Here is a 22,989-nt window from a genome sequence, read left to right as displayed (position 1 = left end):
GCGTTCACGGCCGGGTCTGGAGCTTGGCCTTCGAGGCCCTAGGGGACCGGCTCGGGGGGCTTTTCGAAGCGTGCCTCGAGTCGGGACGGTTCCCGTCGAAATGGAAGACGGGCAGACTGGTCCTTCTGCGGAAGGACGGGCGCCCCGCGGACTCACCCGCGGGCTATCGCCCCATCGTGTTGCTGGACGAAGCGGGCAAGATGCTCGAGAGGATCGTCGCGGCCCGCATCGTCCGGCACCTGACCGAGACGGGTCCCGATCTTTCGGCGGAGCAGTACGGCTTCAGAGAGGGCCGCTCGACTATCGACGCAATTCTGCGCGTGCGGGCCCTCTCCGATGAAGCCGTATCCCGGGGCGGGGTGGCGATGGCGTTATCCTTAGATGTAAGGAACGCCTTCAACACCCTGCCCTGGTCGGTGATCGCGGGGGCGCTGGAGTATCACGGCGTCCCCGCATACCTCCGCCGACTGATCGGCTCCTACCTCGAGGGCAGGTCGATCCAGTGCATCGGACACGGTGGGGCGATGCTCCGCTTCCCCGTCGAGCGCGGTGTTCCACAGGGGTCTGTCCTGGGCCCCCTGCTGTGGAACATCGGCTACGACTGGGTCCTGCGGGGCGTCATTCGGGGTCCCCTCCCCGGGCTGAGCGTAATATGTTACGCCGACGACACGTTGGTCGTGGCTCCGGGGAGGGACTACCGGGAGTCTGCCCGTCTGGCGTGCGCAGGCGTGGCACACGTCGTCACTAGGATCCGACGGTTGGGGCTCGAGGTGGCGCTCGACAAAACCCAGGCCCTGATGTTTCACGGGCCGGGACGAGCGCCGCCTCTGGGTGCCCACCTCGTGATCGGAGGCGTCCGCGTCGGGGTCGGGGTGACCGGTCTTCGGTACCTCGGCCTCGAACTGGATGGTCGGTGGAACTTCCGCGCTCACTTTGAGAAGTTGGGCCCTCGACTGATGGCGACGGCCGGCTCTCTGAGCCGGCTGCTTCCAAACGTCGGGGGTCCCGATCAGGTGGCGCGCCGCCTCTACATGGGGGTGGTGCGGTCGATGGCACTATACGGGGCTCCCGTATGGTGCCACGCCCTGACCCGCGAGAACGTCGCGGCGCTGCGACGTCCGCAGCGCGCGATCGCGGTCAGGGCGATCCGAGGATACCGCACCGTCTCCTTCGAGGCGGCGTGCTTGCTCGCCGGGGCGCCACCCTGGGACCTGGAGGCGGAGGCGCTCGCTGCCGATTACCGGTGGCGTAGCGACCTCCGCTCTAGGGGGGAAGGGCGCCCCGGCGAAGGAGTAGTTCGAGCGCGGAGGCTCCAATCTCGGCGGTCCGTGCTGGAGGCGTGGTCTCGCCGCTTGGCGGACCCGTCGGCCGGCCTCCGAACCGTCGAGGCGGTCCGCCCGGTTCTCGCGGATTGGGTGGGCCGCGACCGCGGATGCCTCACCTTCCGGCTAACGCAGATGCTTACCGGCCATGGTTGTTTCGGCCGGTACTTGCACAAGATAGCCGGAAGGGAACCGACGGCGCAGTGCCACCACTGCGCGGACCGCGACGAGGAAGATACAGCGGAACACACGCTGGCGCGTTGCTCTGGATTCGACGAGCAACGCGCCGCCCTCGTCGCGGTCATTGGAGAGGACCTCTCGCTGCCGCGCGTCGTGGCTACGATGCTCGGCAGCGACGCGTCCTGGAAGGCGATGCTCGACTTCTGCGAGTCCACCATCTCGCAGAAGGAGGCGGCGGAGCGAGAGAGGGAGAGCTCTTCCCTTTCCGCACCGATCCGTCGCCGTCGAGCCGGGGGCCGGAGGCGGGAATACGCCCGTACGTCCCGGCCCCTGTAGGTGGCGGCCTCCCCCCGGTGAAGGTCAAGGGGCGACCTGAGGGGGTGAGGCCGCGCGGCGCGCTACCAGCACTCTAGCGCGCTGCCGTGGAGTGAATAGAGCGACCGGTCGACGGTGTATCGCGTCCCGACCCGGCAGGCTGGTTCTGGTCCAGCGGGGTATTCCGGGACACCAGCGGCACCGTCTGGGCGGCCCGACGGGCTGCCGTACCGAGACGGCCGACGTTTCAGAGCCTTCGATTCGCCTCGAAGGCTCCGTCGGCTGGGCGTCCTTGGGGTGAGCCGCGCCGTCTGGTTGTAGTGTTGACCGCGGTAGCCCCCCTACCTCATCCGGGTTCTGACCTCGGAGGGGATCGGACGTCGGGTGTAAGAGTGCAGAGGAGTCGTTTAGTGGGTGGGCTCTAAAATCCTTGGGCCCGCGGTCTGCTCACAACACCATGCAGATCGTTGAGTCTCACATACCCCGCGCGCCCCTTTTGCGCGGGGACCTCGTAGGAGGTTCGGCCCTCTACCCGAAAAAAAAAAAAAAAAAAAAAAAAAAAAAAAAGTTAGTATGGAGATAATGTGGTTCGAATTTACCCTTACAATACTTTGCTTACCATAATTAGTATGGAGATAATGTGGTTCGAATTTACCCTTACAATACTTTGCTTACCATAATTAGTATGGAGATAATGTGGTTCGAATTTACCCTTACAATACTTTGCTTACCATAATTAGTATGGAGATAATGTGGTTCGAATTTACAATACTTTGTAAGCAAAAAAAAACGCGCTAAAATGATGTTTCAAAGTCAACTGTTCTATGTGTATTGAAACTAGGGATAGGTCGATTTTGCAATAAAATTTATTATTGTTTTAAATAAATTGCAATACATAAGCAAGAATTGTGGGTAAGGCCACTTTTGCGCTGACAGCCCCAAATAGCATGCTCATAAATAGCATGCTATAAGATAAAATCATTTTAGACGCTTATATTGTTTAACGCAATAAAAAAGACCTGTTATTTATGATGGATTTTCAGGTATTTCATGAAACTATTCGCTTAGAGTACGATATCTCAAATTTGACCATAAAACAGAACAATTCGTATGCCTGAGTTTTCCCTTAATAAATTAACAAGAATTTAGACGCTTTATTTAAAATAAACAATAAAGAATTTTGGTACGAACAAACAATTACACTGTTGCCGAAAGTTCATTATCGTTTAAAAACATTTTAATCATTCGGTGTTATAAGACAGTTTCGAATTTAGTACACAAATAAAACTAAATCAAGATTTATATCAAATTTATTACCAACTTAACGGATTTATTGAATGCAAATTTCATACAATATACAATGACAGAATGATCTCTGACCACAGATTAAAAAAAAGTTCAGTAATGCGCTGCCAACATTCCGACAAAAACAATAAGGTAGACAACGAAAAGGATTTTATCAACGACCACCGCTAGTTCGGCCTTGTCACCGTATTTGATTTCTTTATCACTCCTCTCCATCTCTTCAACGCCTTCTCGCGAATCCACTATGTAGCTAGAGTCCTCATCTTCTTGGACCGCGTAATCCCCATTGGCGGCTTTCTATGACAATTAAAAAAAACTAATTAGTAAAGATATTTTTTGGAACAAAATTCCTTATGGGACGATGCGGAGGGGTACCCTAACCGGGAAAAAACGTCCGTAACGTAAGTTTTTTATTAGTAATGCAGACAGTGTACGACTTCACTTTGTAATAACGTACAAATTAGTAATGCACACAGTGTACGACTTAGCTTTGTAATAACGTACAAAAAAATAACATCTTTTTTATCTTTCATTGACCACGACCTCTGAGCGTTCGTTTGCGCAATACACTAACTCATATGCAAACAACCGTGAATGAAGTGTACCACAATAAGTTCGCACGTTACCGAATGACCGTGGATTGTTGCGAAACCTCCAGTTTTATTTTCTTTATACCTCGAATAGAACTTAAAATTAATATTTTTATAATAAGGAACTTCGTTCCTATCCGGTGTCCCACGACACCACACATCATTTTTCATTGGTGCCTGAATCACAGCTTGGTTTTAAAAGGTTACCGGAGCTCCTAGACATTAACAATGTAAATGGCACCATCCACCCTCAGACATGAGTTTTAAGACTTAATTGTACAGTACAACGGCTGCCTCACCCTTCAAAGCGAAACGCATTACTGCTTCACCACAGTAATAGTCAGGATGGTGGTATATGCTTGGCCCTGATGGTTGTGCCGAGGGTCGTGGGTTCGATTCCCGTATCGGGCAAACATTCGTTTGATGAACAGGTTTGTTTCCTGTTTGTCTGGGTGTTTATTATCTATATATATATATGTAAATTTGTATAAGTATGTATATCAATCTCTGGTACCAATAACACAGGGAATCCTAAAATTGGGCCGGGTGACAGTGCGTGATTTGCTCCCAGTTTTTTAAGTAGTTCCCAGTTCCCAGTTTTTTCAAACTTAATAACTTCTGCCGTTATTAAGTTTGAAATACAAATCACCAAAAGTTAAACCACTAATCTGTTTATTCTATTTGGAAGCAATCATGCGCTTCGGTTGGGAGGGCGAGATATCCGTTTACAAAGCAGCTGGGACTGCAACCCTGTGGCTTAAAATCGCATCGTTTTTGCCTTGATGTCTGGTCACCACTCAAAACTAGATAGGCAGAGTTCACCCACCCATCCAGATTCACCCATCTATACAATAAAACATTTATCACTCAAGTCTGAATCGCTTTTTAAGACCTACCTTCATAGAAGGCAAACAGAAGACTGCCCGGACAACGCCGCAGGTCAGGACCTGTTTCATTGCTGACGACTTCCCCAACGCCTCACCGAAGTTCGATATTAGGAGCACGTTGGCTATCACAACAGTCATTAGTCCAAACAAGACCGTCACGTACAGCACCACTGAAAACAATTGAAAATCTCAAGGGTCTATTATGGTCTCGCTTCTCATGTCGCCAGTGATAGGTTCTTTCCATACTTATTCGCTGGTAGCTTAAGAGGGTATTCTAGTTACGCCCATACGGGTGATCTCACGGGCTCAACCTGAGAGAATTTGCCAACACTAGCCCTAGCAAGAGCAGTGCTTCGCAGAATCTACCACCGGATCGGAATTGCGACCCACTAAGAAGATCCGGCGAGAAATTCAGTAGGCTGTGTCTATGGGTCACTTCGCGAACAGTGATACCTAATAAGGATAATATTATTTATCAGATCTCCACTGCACGAATCGGTACTTGCATTTAATAGTAGCCTTCTTCGAGTTAACTATTGGAGTCGTAACATTTAAAAAAAAAAAACCAAAATCGTAAAGATGAGAGATTTAAAATAAAATATCTAGTTTTAAGTAATAACTATTACAGAATAAAAGACATTTGACAGAAATCTAATTCGCCGAGATTTCCAAGATAAGTTTGGATATACATAAATGCAGCAACATTGTAGTTATTACTATGGTAGGTGTATCCGCCGTTGTCTGGATCATATATTGTATATGTTGCGTGTTGCGACGGTAAAAACTATCCTAGGATTTATAAGCTCAGCGAAATATCACCCAAGTATGCTAATTTTACGAGGTAGGCAGCGGCTTGGCTAGGTAGGCACTGGCTTGGCTAGGTAGGCAGCGGCTTGGCTAGGTAGGCAGCGGCTTGGCTGGTAGGCAGCGGCTTGGCTCTGCCCCTGGCATTGCTGAAGTCCATGGGCGACGGTAACCACTCACCATCAAGTGGGCCGTATGCTCGTCTGCCTACAAGGGCAATAAAAAAAAATGTACTTATTTATGCCTTCGAAGTGTGCGGTCCGATAACCATTGAACATCTGAGTTGTCTGAAGGTTCATATTGAATATTATAATTATGTATCTAAATCAAAGACAACGATTCTACCCAATGCGTCATTTTCAAAATTCGCGATTTGACTGCAAATATACAAAAAAAAACAACTTACTTATGGTAGGTATCGCATGAATCGGTATTAAATAATCGATGTAGCAGAGTCCAAAACAGATAGACACCACACAGGCTACGTAGAACCATATCCTTGACATTGTCAGTGGCTCCGTCCAGAACGATATTAAGACGAACGTGTTTAGGACTGGAACGTACCAATGCTTATTATTTTATGATATTAACGATTGACATATTTAACCATAGAACCCCCCACCCCACCCGGGGTGCTCAGGAAACATGCTACGCCGGTAAGAGTGTCTCCATCTGTTTTTTTTTTAATTGCTTAGATGGGTGTACGAGCTCACAGCCCACCTGGTGTTAAGTGGTGACTGGAGCCCATAGACACATCTACAACGTAAATGCGCCACCCACCTTGAGATATAAGTTCTAAGGTCTCAAGTATAGTTACGACGGCTGCCCCACCCTTCAAACCGAAACGCATTACTGCTTCACGGCAGAAATAGGCAGGGCGGTGGTACCTACCCGCGCGGACTCCCAAGAGGTCCTACCACCAGTAATTACGCAAATTATAATTTTGCGGGTTTGATTTTTATTACACGATGTTATTCCTTCACCGTGGAAGTCGATCGTGAACAGTTGTTGAGTACGTAAAAACCCGCCTGAGATTCGAACACCGTTACATCGCTCAACACGAATGCACCGGATGTCTTATCCTTTAGGCCACGACGACTTCGAAATCTTCGATTCTATCGCCGAGTAGCCGAAACGAATATCAAAGGAACCAGTAACGTCATGAGCGCTCGAGAAGTATAACGTCATCTATTGTTAGATAGCGAAAACACAGACCTCTTGTGAGTCCGCACGGGTGGGTACCACCATCCTGCCTATTTCTGCCGCAAAGCAGTAATGCGTTTCAGTTAGAAGGGTGGAGCAGCCGTTGTAACTATACTGAGACCTTAGAACTTATATTTCAAGGTGGATGGCGCATTTACTTTGTAGATGTCTATGGGCTCCAGTAACCACTTCACACCAGGTGCGCTTGAAGCCTTTCTAGTTCAATTCGTCCAATAATTTCATCAACGTCACATTATGTTCTTTGGTGGTTATAAAGTCTGATTCTCACCCAACATAGGCACGTAGAACACCAGGTTGTACAAGTCAGGGTTTTTGGCTAAGTCCACAGTGATGATCATCTTGTCACCTAAATGGGTGGTCAGAGGCTCCTCGCTGTTGATGATCTCGTTCCACATCGCTGATTCAAGAGTGACTTGCTCTGTCATGATTTGCCATTCGTTATGGATGACAGTGTCAATATCTGAAAACTAGTAGGTGATTACTTGACTGGTTCCTTTTTAACATGTCGACTGGCATATCTCACCAGTGCCTCACGTGGCGCATTTACGTAATTATATGGATATTTTTTGTTGAAGCATATGTGTGCTTAGTGTGAGTTTTTTACGTTCTCGATAGCGTAAAAGTTAACTCAAATTTGTACGGCGTTTGGAACGTTTGCCGCTAGGGGCGCTTTTCCAACTATTGAGTGTGAGTGAGTTAACTTTTACGCACTCGAGAACGTTGAAAAACTCGCACTAAGCACATTGGAGTGAAAGAAGTTTTTTTTTTCTCTTGTGGGCAGACGGGCATACGGCCCACCTGATGGTGAGTGGTTACCGTCGCCCATGGTCTTCAGCAATGCCAGGAACAGAGCCATGCCACTGCCTACCGAAGTTAGGCACTTTGCCTTCTTTCTCTCTTCTCTTCTCGAAAGAGCAGTAGCTTACCATTTCGAACCTCGCATCAGTCTCGTCGAGTATTTCAATTTTTATGTTCTCGTGGGCCTCCCAAGGCTCTATGACGATCAGACACTGGTATACATCATGCGGCCATCTAAAGTATAACATTAAGTTGTTATCTAAAAGTTTCCCATCATCAACCTGTAATTTCGTCTTAAGTTTTCCTCCCCCAACTCAGATTAAGATTATTTTTATTGTCCTTTAAGAGTTAGCTAAAAGTGATTGGTTCAATCTTCAGATGAGATAGATTGTATGGTGTCTATGTCTAGAATGGCTGCCTCTCACCTCTTTTTGTGGTTATAACAAAAATCATCTAATTCTAAATTTCATTGGAAAAATTGGTGTCTGGCTGCGGGATTCGAACACCGACACAGTCGCATCGCTTGATATGAGCACAGTGGGCGTTTTATCCTTTAGGCCACAACGACTTCTCAATGAACTCAATCTATCAAATTATATTGGCCTTGGGATCATTCACTGAAATATGCAATAAGCAAATGAAAGTCTATAAGAAAGCTACCTGCTGTAAGTCGTTGTTATATCGAAGCAATAGTTCTGCGTTTGGGTCTGAAAGTGCAATGTCGCCTCCCCGCTGCTGGCCAACGAAATTGTATCCGGATTCGTTGAATCCATCGCGCCATATCCATCCGAACTGGAATTTTTAGACACTTTAAAAACTAATTTCCTTTGCGTCTATGGAAGACGTCATCTGTACTCGTCATGTCACACGATAACATCGTGGAACCAGCTCACTATTAGCCAAGGGCGGATCCAGCTTTGGCGCCAGGAGGGGGTCACATAGTCAAATTTAGATGCGTTCGTTCCCAAACGTTTGCCATTACACAAAGTTATTATATTATATTAAATTAATTAAATATTGAAGGTACGTAGTTACATAAAATCTGTATGGTGACAAAATATATAAATAAAATCATTATATTCAATTAGTGGTCCACCTAAGTCCTGGAACCAGCTCAGTGGGTGGTCATGACCCCCATGACCGCCCCCTAGATCCGCCATTGCTATTAGCGCTTAGAACAGTTGAGTGGTTCACAAACAAGAATGAATTTCACATTTATAATATCAATATCGATTACACTTCCGAAATGAACATAGCTTCGTTAATCAAAGCTAAAAGCTGCAGGCTGCGCAGGGCCGGTTATTGTAGCGAATCTTGGGAGAGAGGGAGAGAAGAGAACCTATGTGCTGTAGAAGACGTGCGTGGACTGAAAAAAATATCGGTTGTCTGTAAAGTCGGTTTACTGACGATAGTTGAACGTGACAACGTCATAAGAAAATACTGATGGAATGGTTTCATTTTTCAAATTATCGTTGCTATAAACAATTGACACCACATTCACTTTTCACTGAACTTCATACTTGACGGAAACATGTACGCGTCAGAGCGAGGTAACGCCGCATGAGTCATGTTTTTTCGTTCGTGCAGCCGGCTCCATCGAATTATAAGACGTTGTCACGTCAAAAAAACAAATGTTACGGAGTGGGGAAGTTTTCTTGATTGTGCCCTTGAACGTTTAAGTCTAGAGCGTTATATTTATAATGCATGTTTCAAAGTTGATAATAGTATACAAGTGATCACCTCGGCGTTTGGCGCATCACTATTCAATGCGTACGCCCATCATTACGCGACCGCGGGACGAGATAGCGCGCGGGATATATGCCAGCATGCCATATGTCAAGATGCCATATGTCAGCATGTCATATTTGATAGTCTGTCGCTGATTTTCTATCGCACTCAACTACATTAATTCAGACAAAGACAAAAGTATATCATACTTTAAAACGTAGAACGAGGGTTTCCAAATCTGGCCTTGTCGTAATTTGATGTTGGTGGTTCCGTTGAATTTGTCCGGGTTCCACGCCATGCTATCATCTGCCCATGACTGTAAAATAAATATGTGATTCGTTGTGGGTCCGGTTTCGATTCGCAGTCTAAAAGTTAAGGCGCTTTGTGTACTCACATTAGGGGATTTGTACTTAATACGATTGTGCATGAATTTGCGTTGCTATCTTTTTTTAGAGGGGTTACTGGTGGCCCGGAGGCCTTTCTAGTTTCTATACGACTGGTGGGCGAGCAAGGGCTCAGCCAGGAGGGCGTTGCTATCAATTTCGGGGCGTGTGGTGAGCACTTTTAATACGGTAATAAAGTAATAACGTATAATCCACTGTCTAGTGAAGTCTATTGAAGCAGTAGCAACCAGATCATTTGGAACTTGTGCGTCGGCGGAGGGACTTCGGTTCTCTCTGTATTTTGTCCCTTATGTTCCATGGGGAGTGCTCTGAGGAAATGCTTTTTTTATTGCCTTTGTAGGCAGACGAGCATACTGTCCACATGACGGTTAGTGTTTACCGTCGCCCATGGCTTTCAGCAATGCCAGGAGCAGAAGCCGTTGCCTATAGAAACCGTTCGAGATGGTTCCATAATCTTGTTTTTTCCCACCGGGGTAGAGTTCACCTATACTAGCTAGACCCATTGCGTTCATCTACAGTGCGCTTCTAAAGATCTTTTTTGCCATGTGCCATCCATCCAGATTTGCAATGAGGTCACCGTTACAGTGTTTCCCGAGCGCTATGACATGTCCTTATTCAAACTAGGCTTGTGGAAAGTACTTTACCGTACTTAACGGCTTAGCTCTACCCCTGGCATTGCTCACGTCCATAAGCGATGTTAATCACTCACCATCAGGTGGGCCGTATGCTCGTCTGCCTACACGGGCATTAAAATAATACAATTGAGATTTCGAACTAATTCCTCGAGATGCCTGTTAGCTCTGTAACGTATCTTCGTTCTGGTAACTACTCAACATAATCGACTGTAACCTTTTTATTAGAATTCGGATAAAATGAAACTTTATATTTAAAAGGCTCGATAAAGATGTCAAAATATTTTTTGTTGTATACCGAAGACGACCAATAGTGAACGTTCAGTTTAATTCAAGCTTGAAATTTATCTTTTAATACAATACAATAAAATTGGTTTAATTTAATGACGTTTAGATGACATGACTCTAACGATTTTTATAGTGTCTGAAACTCATTATTAGTCATTAGATCAGAATTTACAAATAAAATAAGCCAATGAAGCAAAAGCACTCACCACGACAACAGCCGCTGTGGTCGTCAATTTGGAGTCCAAAGTGTTATACCGAAAGCTGGTTAGTTTAAATCCGAGTTTTACTTCCATGACGGGATTGGGCGGGACAGAGGGAAGCCGACCCATTAGCAAAGTCCGCTTTAACTTGTCCGTAGGAGTTAGCTTGGGCTCTTCTGGGTGGGAGTTAGGGATGTCTGTAAAAGAATTTTTTTTTTTTTTTGGAGGATGCCTAAACTAATACCAGCCCCTCTCTTTGAGTGGCAGTGAGTGGTTGACAGCTGCTCGAGCGCCTCCGACCGAGACCTAACAACACAAGAGCAGCTGCTTCGCGAATGAATCTACTACCGGATCGGAATCGTGACCCGCTGAGAAGATCCGGCGAGAAACTCAGCGAGCTGATTCATGGGTTAACTGATGCATGGATTCACTGAGTGGCTGTCGTATTCGGGATTAGAGGGATTCACCGGAATGGGCTATCACTTGTAGTGATTACTAACATGCCTATTTCTGCCGTGAAACAATCATAGGTTACAGTTTGAAGAGTGAGACAGGTCTGACACAATGATGGAGTCTTTGAACTTGCGGCGGTGGCGAGTTGCTGCAATCACTCTGTGACGCCAATAATAAGTCTTTTTATTTCCTACTAAATATTTTGACAATTATTAACAAGTGTGATCACTTAACTAAGTTAATACACTTTGGTAGTTCTATGTAGAAACCCCATATTGGGTAAAGGCCTCCTCCAAAGATGTGATGTCTCTAGTGCCGTCTAATTATCACATAGATCAAGAGCTCACTTGATCATGTATGACAATAAAAATTTCTTGACTGATTATATTTTACTCTGGACAGTCAAGTCGTGAAGCAAATCCGTTTTATCTCGAGTACTTAGAAAAGCATTCACTTTTTGCATTTATCATTTTTAGTCGTCGGTTTTTGTAATTTTGAAAGTACTTTAGAAGTAAAGTTAAGCAAAGAACTTAAGTAACTTCAGGTTTTAGTTTTTGTGCTCTCGGTCTTGTCCCATTAGTATCAAAACATATTTAACATATAACTTTGTTTAGTAAACATATTTTAAGCAAAGATTTTCGATAACTTATGAGCTGCACGAATTGCGTAATTACTGGTGGTAGGACCTCTTGTGAGTCCGCACGGGTAGGTACCACCACCCCGCCTATTTCTACCATAAAGCAGCAATGCGTTTCGGTTGGAAGGGTGGGGTAGCCTTTGTAACTATACTGAGACCTTAGAGCTTATATCTCAAGGTGGGTGGCGCATTTACGTTGAAGATGTCTATGGGCTCCAGTAACCACTTAACATCAGGTGGGCTGTGAGCTCGTCCACACAACTAAGCAATAAAATAAAAAATCTCTAAATAAAAAAGGATTGTGTGGTTTTATGAAACCACGGCAAAAGTGAAACTTTTTTTCACATTATAGACATTTAACTCTGACAAACAATATTTACATTAAACACTGACAAAAAAAAACAAAATAGCGTGGAGCACTGGCACAAATGAGTAATAGTCTATACACTACACGGTCAGCTGCTGCGAATTATAGGCGCCGCCATATTGGTCTTGGCTGCTCTGACGAGCGCCTTTCACTTTATCCCTACTCCGCGGCCAAGCGTCACGCGACATGCAACACACGGCGAAAAAAGTTTAATTACTCTAAATAAAAAAATAAAAATCTAATTAAAGAAATCTCACCTTCAATAGACGTGTCTCCGGGTATAGGGCAGTCGTATAAGAATTTGGCTTCAACGCCGTTCCAGGCCGCGAAGCTGAAGTACTTGACGGATAATGGGTCGACATCATTGAAGCTTATCAAAGGTAGTACCTGTCCTTCTCTACCGAATTCTACCAGGCCATCTGTTCGACAGGGGATTTGGTTAGGTTCTTTGTATTATCAACGCTTCGACGGTTAGATGTTATTACGGTCATCCTGATGGTGACAGATTAGTCAAAGCTATAGATTCAAGAAAATAGCTGTCATCCACTTTGAAACATGACGTTCGATTGCCACTTATATTTTACTGCCAATTGTACTGTCTAGACCGGTGCTTCCCAACTTCGGGCCCATGCCCCACAAGGGGACATTTTGATAATAAAGGGGGGCAATCGCACTAAATATATAAAAAATCTGTTAAATTGAATTTAAATTTCGGTTTTTTATCATATGTTTTGAAATATTACTTACTGTGCTCTGATTACAATTTCATAGTGATTTCTTCTTAAACCTATCATTTATGTATATGTCAAATATGTCAAATAAATTTTTCAATGTTTGAAATTATGTATGGGGGGCTAAAAAATTATAGAATTATTATAGTAGGGCAAGGCACAATAAAGTTTGGGAAACACCGAGTCTAGATCTTAAGCCGCAATGTCTGTCTGCTTCTAGGCCATAACAGACATCACTCCGTGTAAGTTCACAACATGCCTATCAATATTACTGGTGCAAAATGTTTAAATGCCTCGGTTATTTTATATGAATTAGGTTAAATTGGCACCTGGCTCGCTGAATTTGAACAGCGTCATAGTTCAGAGTCAAGAGCACTCCGTCGTCGTATAGTTTGGTGGATTGGCGTTTCATGTATTTTAGTGATTTACCACTAGTCATTAGTAATAGTGGTATATAGTAAAGTAAAGCAATTGATTGAGAGTCAATAGGGTGTCCAGTAGCGGTCGTTTTGTCGCTTGATAAAAAAACCTTTTTTGGAGTTTACTCCTTTAGAATCGATTTACATATATAGGCCCGGGGTATGAAAATTATGGGGACCAAAATCGTACTAGCATGTCACACGAAATGCGTTATGCGCATTTCGTGTGACATGCTAGTACATGCGCCGGCAGTCCGCCACAAAGCCTCGTACTGATCGCGCGTTTCTCTCATTATTGTATTTTCATATATTTGTTAGTCGTTTGTTTTGTGTCTCGTTAATTTGTTAATAATCTGTAGTGTATCGTGTTGTCGTAATATAGAACTATTTCTCGTATTGTTTCGTTTAATTTTTTATATCCAGTAAACTCCAGTCGTGCGTCGGAGCGGACACACACTTTTTTTTTTTTTTTTTTTTTTTATTCGTCGAGCTCACGGCCTACCTGATTTTAAGCGGTTACCGGAGCCCATTGACATTCACAACGTAAATGCCGCCACCTACCTTGAGATATAAGTTCTAAGGTCTTAGTATAGTTACAGCGGTTGCTCCATCCTTCAAACCGAAACGAATCACTGTTTGACGGCAGATATAGGCAGGGTGGTGGTACCTACCCGTGCGGACTCACAAAAGGTCTTATCACCAGTTCGCTTAACCTCACCTAACAAAACTGTGACAAAATTTCGTGTCAGTATTGTCATTGAACTCTCAAGGATTATATCAAATTCGAAATACGACTTACCTCAAATTTCGCTAACAGCGTAAAACTTACCAAACATCGCAAAGTTTGGGATAAGCCGAAATTTACATCGGGGATACTCGAATAGTGTCCGAAGCGACCGCAAATCCAGTTACAGTCGGACTCACCTTCAGATATTTTGATGTAGAAGCCTCTGAGTTCTATAGGGGACAATATTTGGGGTGTGGTGACGGAGCTCTTGGCATTGCGTCGCAGGTTGCGGCGTAGTTCGGTGAACTTGTTCCCTCCACCGCCGACCACTGAATACATAGCAAATTCGACTTTATCAATCACGATTTAAAAGCTGTTTTAATACAGCTGTTTTTTTCCAGAATGTGAGCATGTGACATGGCTACGACGCTGTAGCTTGATTACATTTTTCATTGATTACTCAAAGTATTGTTTTTATATCTAATCTCTATCTAGATTTTTTCCTACCTATACTGATAGCCTTGAGAGGCTATTTCACCCTAACATGTAGGTGAGCTCACGGGGCTCAAGCCGGAAGTGTTGCTAACACTGGCCCTAACAAGAGCAGTGCTTCGCAGAATCTACCACCGGATCGGAAACGCGACCCACTGAGAAGATCCGGCGAGTAATAAATTGTAGTGTAAATAACACGCGAATCTTCGATTACAGTTTTACGTATCTAAAGGCAATAGGTTATTATTTCCCTATTGCTAATGACATCTGAATAATGAAATATATTGCTGGGATTTCCTATAATCGCACTAACAGTTGAGGTAGACAATGCACATAAAATGTTCTCACAAGACAATTACCTATATATATTTATATACGCATTTAATATTCGCACTGGTTTGTATTGATTCAACTTCCATAATAAAATGAACGTAACAATTCTATAATTCTGTAAAGATTTACATCCAAGTTAACGAAAAAAAACTAGATAGCGTTGTTAGTATGGCATAACAATACTTTATAGCAAGAATATTCCAAATTACAATTAGAATATTTAATGAAGGATAAAAATCATTAGAAATTACTCACTCATTGGGTTTGCTACGGCTTTATATCATTAATAGACCAGTATTTTTTCTTCTCATAGAAATGTTATTCTAATGGTCGCTTCGAGAGATACTCTATAATCACTTCAACTATTTAAAATATCTATATTGTCGACAGTAGTTTTGTTTAGTTTTTTCTACATACTACACTCGAGAACGACTGGATCGATTTGACTAATTTTTATCTTGAATTATTTGTGAAAGTCCAGAGAAGGTTTAAAAGGTAGATAAATATGAAATTGCTCGAAATGAAATAAAAATAACAATTTTGTTTTTCCTTTGATATGTCCTCCGTCAGACGGATTCCTTTTGTTTGTTTTAAGTTTATTTTATACAAAAGCCTAGGTCTTTTATTTATCGATTGAGGCACTACGAAGTCTGCCGGGTCAGCTAGTATATTATAGACTGTAATAGATATTCACCAATTTCGTAAACGGGATCACTGACGCCAGGATTAGGGATTTCAGAGAGCACTATGTGTCCGTTGCTGGCGGCTTGGATCGCGATGTGCATCTCGAAGACTGAATGAGGGTCAACGTTGATGCTTCTCATTTCGTTCGCGTCCACCCGGTAGAAAGTTTCGTAGCTGTAACCGTGTCTACAGATATGCTCTTTACAGCGCATCGCATCTGGAAAAAGACAGTTCAGCGTTATTATTATTATTTTTTATTGCTCAGATGGGTAGACGAGCTCACAGCCCACCTGGTGTTAAGTGGTTACTGGAGCCCATAGACATCTACAACGTAAATGCGCCACCCATCTTGAGATATAAGTTCTAAGGTCTCAAGTATAGTTACAACGGCTGCCCTACCCTTCAAACCGAAACGCATTACTGCTTCACGGCAAAAATAGGCAAGGCGGTGGTACCTACCCACACGGACTCACAAGAGGTCCTGTCACCAGTATTTACTTGCGGAGATAGATGAGGAGTAGTACTACGTGTCGCGAATCCACCATCGTCTCGGCCGATGCCATTGTGATTTCAATCTTAAACTTGAGGTAAGCTGCAATATTCCGCTTGTGATGTGTGTGTACTCATTGAGTATTTAAAAATAAAATCTTGTATCTATAATTTTAACCTTAAATTTTATTTTATTAAAATTGTTCGTGTCGATGTTTTAAATGAATTAGTGTACGTAATTATGATTTTTTTTTTTGGTAAAAATTTTTAATTTTTAATTTAAATATTCGCGTAAATTGTAGGAAGGTTTTTCATTTTATATATTCACTGGTACGGGGTTTTGTGAGCGTGTATGGGTAAGTACAACCAATCTGTTTATTAAGTGCCTACTATGCCGTAAAGCGGTTTGGTTTGAAGGGTGGAGTTGCTTACACAATTATTATTGAGTTAGATTTAATGTCTCGTGTTTCACTTTTTTGAAATCGTCGTGGCCTAAAGGATAAGACGTCCGGTGCATTCGTATTTAGCGATGTATTATTGGTGTTCGAATCCCGCAGGCGGGTACCAATTTTTTCTAATGAAATACGTACTTTACAAATGTTTACGATCGACTTCCACGGTGAAGGAATGACATCGTGTAATAAAAATCAAACTCGTAAAATTATAATTTGCGTAATCACTGGTGGTAGGACCTCATGTGAGTCCGCAAGGGTATGTACCACCGCTCCGCCAATTTCTGCCGTGAAGCAGTAATGCGTTTTGGTTTGAAGGGTGGGGCAGCTGTTCTGACTATACTGAGACCTTAGAACCTATATCTCAAGGTGGGTGGTGCATTTTACATTGTAGATGTCTACGGGCTCCAGTAAACACTTAACACCAGGTGGGCTGTTTGCTCGTCCACTCATCTAAGAAATAAAAAAAATAGTTTCGTGTTTGACGTACAGACAGACATCCATGCGTAAAATACGTTCTAAAGCCAGAAATTTTGTTTCTCCTTCATCTTTGAAGTCGTTCGAAGTATTTACATAATAAAATTGGTATATCTCAGATTTGAATCTCGTAATAGTCGCTCGATACGAGTGTCCTAGCCGTTTATGCTTTAACAACGATTCTTTGACTTATATTAAAAACTAGCGACCCGCCCTCGCTTCGCTTCGGAAAATGTAATTTAATATTGATTTTTCCACTATTTAATGGATGTTATTATACATATAAACCTTCCTCTTCAATCACTCTATCTATTAAAAAAATCCGCATCAAAATCCGTTGCGTAGTTTTAAAGATTTAAGATAATTTACATAGGGACAGAGAAAGCGACTTTGTTTTATACTATGTAGTGTTAAATACATTCAATTGCTCACCTTTGTAACTATAAGTGAAATTATCCGTTCTAACTGTACACACACACGCGAGTAACCAGAATACAAACACAGTCCGTTTCATTTTATTAACTAATAACATTTAACAAAAAAGAAATTTAAATTATATTTTATTTGCTAAAAAAAAGGCACAAGTCTACTTCGCTTTAGGACAGCGAATACAACTGCCAAACGGAAACTAAAGATAATTTTTGTGTCAATGTTACTGGACGTTCCGTTCCATGTGATAATGCTTTAAATAAAACAATTCTGTGTTTTGTTCGGTCGTTTTGGACGAGGCCTGTGGTGAAGACGAAGCTAAAATTTACGACCATGTCGTGGTCAAAACTTTGTGGGCTAATATTTTTCTAAGCCAACACATGCTTAATAGGCGTTTACGGACAACTTTTATTGATTACTAGCTGTACCCGTCCGCTTCGCTGGGCATTTAAAATTAACATTATTATTTCTCGCCCCCACAAAGATTCTCATCAATACAACACTCATACAAATATTAGCCTACATGGATACCAAGTTTCAAGTTAATCGGATGCACGGTTCAGTAGTTATAACGGAACATCCGTAAAAACCACTGTAGATTTATATATTAGTATAGATATGGAAGGTTTTACTAAAAGTTGTGTAGAATAGGGATCGCAGCGTATAAAATAAAACTCCCACTGTTCCAAAATCTTCTGTTATAATAATAATTTAAAATTTAATTAGCACTTTTATTATGCCTTGCTCATTTTTTAACCGTCTTCGCCATCTTCCTTTTCTCTGTCATTCTCTTCTCCCTTTCTTTCCGTTTTCTCTGTCACATCTTTTATTTTTATTTTTTTTATTGCTTATATGAGTGGACGAGCTCACAGCCCACCTGGTGTTAAGTGGTTACTGGAGCCCAGAGACATCTACAACGTAAATGCGCCACCCACCTTGAGATATAAGTTCTAAGGCCTCATGTTTTAGTTACAACGGCTACCCCACCCTTCAAACCGAAACGCATTACTGCTTCACGGCAGAAATAGGCAGGGCGGTGGTACCCACCCGCGCGGACGCACAAGAGGTCCTACCACCAGTAAAAACATCTTAACGCACCGTTTCACACTCTTTTCATACGTTCCATTCTTACCAATCCTACAGTTGCTTCTTTAATCTTGGGTCGTAGGGCGTGTTTTCGATTTGAAGGGCAGGATAGACTTATATTATAAAACTGATGTTTCAAGGTTAGTAGTGGCATTTTCGTTGTAGATGTCTATGGGTTCCGGTGATCACTTAACACCAGGTAGCCCGTTAGCTCGTCCACCCACCTCAGCAATAAAAAATTAATAAAAAAAAGTGGGGGCTTACAATATACCTACCGCCAGAAAATGCTGGTTAGCTATTGCAGTGCACCACATAATACTCAGAGAACATTGCTACCCATTCTTCTATGATTCCTTAAATAACATTGTTCCTAAAACGTTAGTGAACTGTGATGGTGTTGGCCCCTCACTTCAGTAATACAACGGTCGAAGTTTTGTCGAGTTAAACTCCGACACGTTAGTGCTCGTGAAGCGAAATGTTTATGTAAGCCACTTTTACGACAATCATTAGATGATATAAGGCGGCACTACTGTAAGTCGCTACTTCTAGATTTTCTCAATTTCATTCGAAGGTTTCTGTTTTTTAATTTTGTCTATCCTTCACTCATAGTCCACTGAGTTTCTCGCCGGATCTTCTCAGCGGGTCGCGTTTCTGATCCGATGGTAGATTGTGCGAAGCACTGCTCTTGCTGGGGCTAGTGTTAGCAAATTCGCCAGGTTAGAGCCCCGTGAGCTCACTTACTCGTTTGGTGAATCTAGTATAACCCTTTGAAGTTATGATAGGTGTAATATAGGTATAATAAAAAAAGAGCCGTCACGGGACGCCTGTCAGATGTGAAACATCGTCATTATTTTGTAAAAGTAATATGCAGAAAAGAACAGATTGTGATAGGAACTAAATATGTCATAATGATAAAATAAAATATTACGAAAAAATAATTTGTTTTCAAGTAAAACACAGGTTATGTGTACTGTAGTAAACAACACTGTATACACTACGGAGTATACACTATAGGTATCCGAGCTCAGTGTAGCGAGAGAGATGACTTAACGCCGGATCGAGTGGGAGAGAATCGCACAGTCGATTGCGCATGGCGACGCGTCGCCACTGCATGCGTCGCCACGCCCGAAATCGGTTTTACGTGCGGCTATAGATGTTTCACATCAATAAGTATGAAAACAAATATGTCAATCAATTCATTATTCTATTTTCAAGTTTTAATCTCGCGTATATTATTATCATAGCATTTTATTGTTATCGACTTTTCGTTGAATTCACAGTTTGAGATGTCAAAACCCACCTGTTTTAAACCCACCCAACAATGTTTTAATTATGATTTTTATTAGTGCAAAAATAGAGTCGTTTAGCACACGAGCTGCGGTATCAGTGATCGCTAGAGGAAACGTGGCTCCAACGAACAACCGGATGAGATAAAACGTGCGCCTGTTCTGTTATTACCCAAGTATGTTAAAATTGTTTTATTTATAATAGTTTATTCTTGTTTGCTTATAAAATGACTAACTAACTGTACCCGTCCACTTCGCTGGGCATTTAAAATTTAATGTTAATTTTATTTCTCACCCCCACAAACATTCTCATCATTAACGCCCCCGCAACTGGTGTAGGGAGTCCAACACTTATATTAATATTAGCCTATCCATTAAGTACATGTATTTTAGCTGTTAGAATTGAGATACACGATTTGAATGATAAGAGACTAGCCGTACTCATTGCCGGGCATTTAAATTAACATTATTATTTATTGTTATTATTATTAGGGCGTATAACACTCATATAGAGATTAGTCTATCCATTAAGTACATGTATTTTCTACATGGATACCAAGTTTCAAGTCAATCGGATGCATGGTTCAGTAGTTATAATGGAACATCCGTTAAAACTACTGTAGATTTACATATTAGTATAGATTAGTTCACAGTCGATTTTTGGTGACGTCAATACGAATTCGCAAGTTTGGAATTAGTCTTACTGTGTTCTTTACCGGTTTTCAGTGTGTTTAGTGCGAGTTTTTTAAGTTAACTCAATTTTGTATTCAGTTGGAACAGCGCCACTAGCGGCAAAGGTAGGCAAACATTCCAACTTCATACAAATTTTAATTTGAGTTAACTTTTACGCTAGCGAGAACGTTAAAAAACTCGCACCAAGCACACTGTTGACTTGAACCGACCGACTTTGAAAGGTGAGGTTGTATATTTTAATTGAAGCTTCAACCTCATCCCTTAAGGTTGGCCGTGTTAACACATACTGACTCTGTGGTTCAGTAGTCAGCTCACCTGACTGCGGGACTGAAGCTTGTCATTTGCTTGTTCTTTTTCTGGATGTCTCGTCTGGATATTATTTACTAAGGTATAAACGTCACTCCGCAGGTGCCGGCGGAAGATCAGCGCCGCAGTACCGATTCAGTAGTTACTGTTAGGCATTGTTGAGCCGGTAACCCTTTCTTTCCAAGACTTTTTTTAAGCTATTGCATAACTTTGCGCGGGCTTTGAGCGCGGCGACCGAATCAAGAAATTCTGTAACGAAAATAAAACATAACACATTCACACGTTGCGCTTGTGTAGTGTTTGTGAATAAGCGCGCGGCGTGACGACGTAGTGCATGCGCATCATGAAAAGTCTGCCAATCTCTCTCTCTCGCGCGGTCTAGCTTATGAGTGTGAAGGGGATAGTTAATGTTTTGCTTTTGTTAATGTTTATAAATATAGCGTGGTCTTATTTTATTATTGTTTTAATATTAAATTATTATTGTCTAATTATAATTGCGTAAGTTGATAAAAAATGCAATGCAATAGCTTTACCGTGGCAGTCCCCGAGTGCCACACGTGCTTTTTTTTTTTAATTTATTTTTGCAATATATGTTTATTATTATTAGTATAAGAACAGCCCCTGATTCTCATAGTACAGCGATACCTGATTTAGGACCAGGTGACCGATATCAGATGTGTGACTTGTCCCCAGTTATCCGCGATCTAGATTACAGCAAGAAAAGCGCCAATCAAATAATAAAAATTGTGTGGTAATTCCTCTTAAATATAAATCAATTAGCGCCATATCGTGAATGGGGTTTAAATATTTAGAGCGTAAAATCTTCGAACGTTAAACCTCGAGTACACTGGCGAGCGATAAAAGCGGAATTTTTTTTCTTGGTGGTATGTAAGAAGCCTAGTACATTTGTGGTGGAGTACTCGTGTGTAAGAAGCCTAGTGCATTTGTATCAACTGATGTTCTTCCGAACGTATCAATTTTGCAAGAACTGAAAATCTCCTCGTGGCTGTCATCCGAGTGTCTTCGCAGAGTCCTCGAGTACTTCGGTCACATTGCACGGAAGGATGGTAGCAATCTCGAGAGGCTCATTGTGACTGGTAAGGTAGATGGGTAGACCTCGGGGATGCAGCCCAATACGTTGGTCCGACCAGATCCGCACCGCTCTTGATTCCACGTTTCACAACGCCCTCCACACCGCCAGAGACAGGAATGGATGGAGAAAGATCGTGCGTGCGAAGGTGATACAAAAGGGCGGTCACGACCCTCAGCAATGAGAAATACGACGCAAGGAGGAGGAGGATGTTCTTCTGCTTGTTTGGATTATTACTCTTACTATTTTTAAATCTGGGGTTCAAAGACAGGCTTACCAAATTTAAGAAGTCTTCGTGGTCTGAAGTATAAGACGCTCGGTGTATTCGTATCGAGCGAAGCGATTGTGCCGGTGTTTGAATCCCGCAGGCAGGTACAAATTTTTGTGGTACCAAAAAATTACGTATTTATTCGACATCTGTTCACAATCTGGTACATATACTGGTGGCAGGACCTCATGTGAGCTTACTGGTGGTAAGACCTCATGTGAGTCCGCACGGGTAGGTACCACCGCCCCGCCTGTTTCTGCAGCAGTAATGCGTTTCGGCTTGAAGGGTGGGGCAGCCGTTGTAACTATGCTGAGACCTTGGAACCTGTATCTCAAGGTGGGCAGCGCATTTACGTTGTAAATGTCTATGGGCTCCAGTAACCACTTAACACCAGGTGGGCTGTGAGCTCGTCCACACATCTAAGCAATAAAAAAATAAATATAAAAAAAATCAACTTCCACCGTCGTTGTCAAACCAAAATCTGCTAGGTGCACTTTTTGAGATTTTTACTTTTTGACCTTTTCGTATAGTTCACAACCCTATCTATCTACCGTATAAAAAAAACTGTTTCCAGTGAGCTTGTACGATATCGTACACCTTAGGACCCTACATTGACTGCTTCGGATCGGCACGAGTAATCGCCACGAGACGGGCATCCGGCGTCTTATAAGATTTTCAAGAAATCTTCTAAGATTAATAAACCCGTCCAACCCGGGCTGACGTCAGACGCCTTATCGACACGTATCTATAGCTTTCATTTGATATAGTTCTTAAAAAAGTTATACGAAAATGTTTTTACTTATTAATTCAAAATAGAGTTTTTACACATAGCAGATTTTGGTTTGACAGCGAGGATACATTACTTAGAACGTAGTTCCTTCTTTACTGATCAC

At 42.8% G+C, this 22,989-nt stretch overlaps 1 protein-coding gene across 1 annotated transcript; it reads right to left on the bottom strand.

Moving 5' to 3' along the window:
• Window positions 1-3,111: 3,111 nt before the first annotated feature.
• On the bottom strand, window positions 3,112-17,563 carry LOC114243390 (uncharacterized). The gene is made up of 12 exons (XM_028174864.2): window positions 17,371-17,563; window positions 15,531-15,737; window positions 14,209-14,340; window positions 12,392-12,553; window positions 10,684-10,874; window positions 9,363-9,469; window positions 8,086-8,217; window positions 7,554-7,659; window positions 6,896-7,094; window positions 5,810-5,956; window positions 4,609-4,769; window positions 3,112-3,419 (listed from the first exon to the last, which is right to left on the bottom strand). The coding sequence occupies exons 1-12, from the start codon at window positions 17,468-17,470 to the stop codon at window positions 3,216-3,218; spliced, it is 1,848 nt and encodes a 615-aa protein (XP_028030665.2). The 5' UTR covers window positions 17,471-17,563; the 3' UTR covers window positions 3,112-3,215.
• Window positions 17,564-22,989: the final 5,426 nt, after the last annotated feature.

Source organism: Bombyx mandarina, chromosome 28 (genome assembly GCF_030267445.1).
Source record: "Bombyx mandarina strain Sakado chromosome 28, ASM3026744v2".
Classification (NCBI taxonomy): Eukaryota; Metazoa; Arthropoda; class Insecta; order Lepidoptera; family Bombycidae; genus Bombyx; species Bombyx mandarina.
This window is presented reverse-complemented; position numbering and strand designations above follow the sequence as displayed.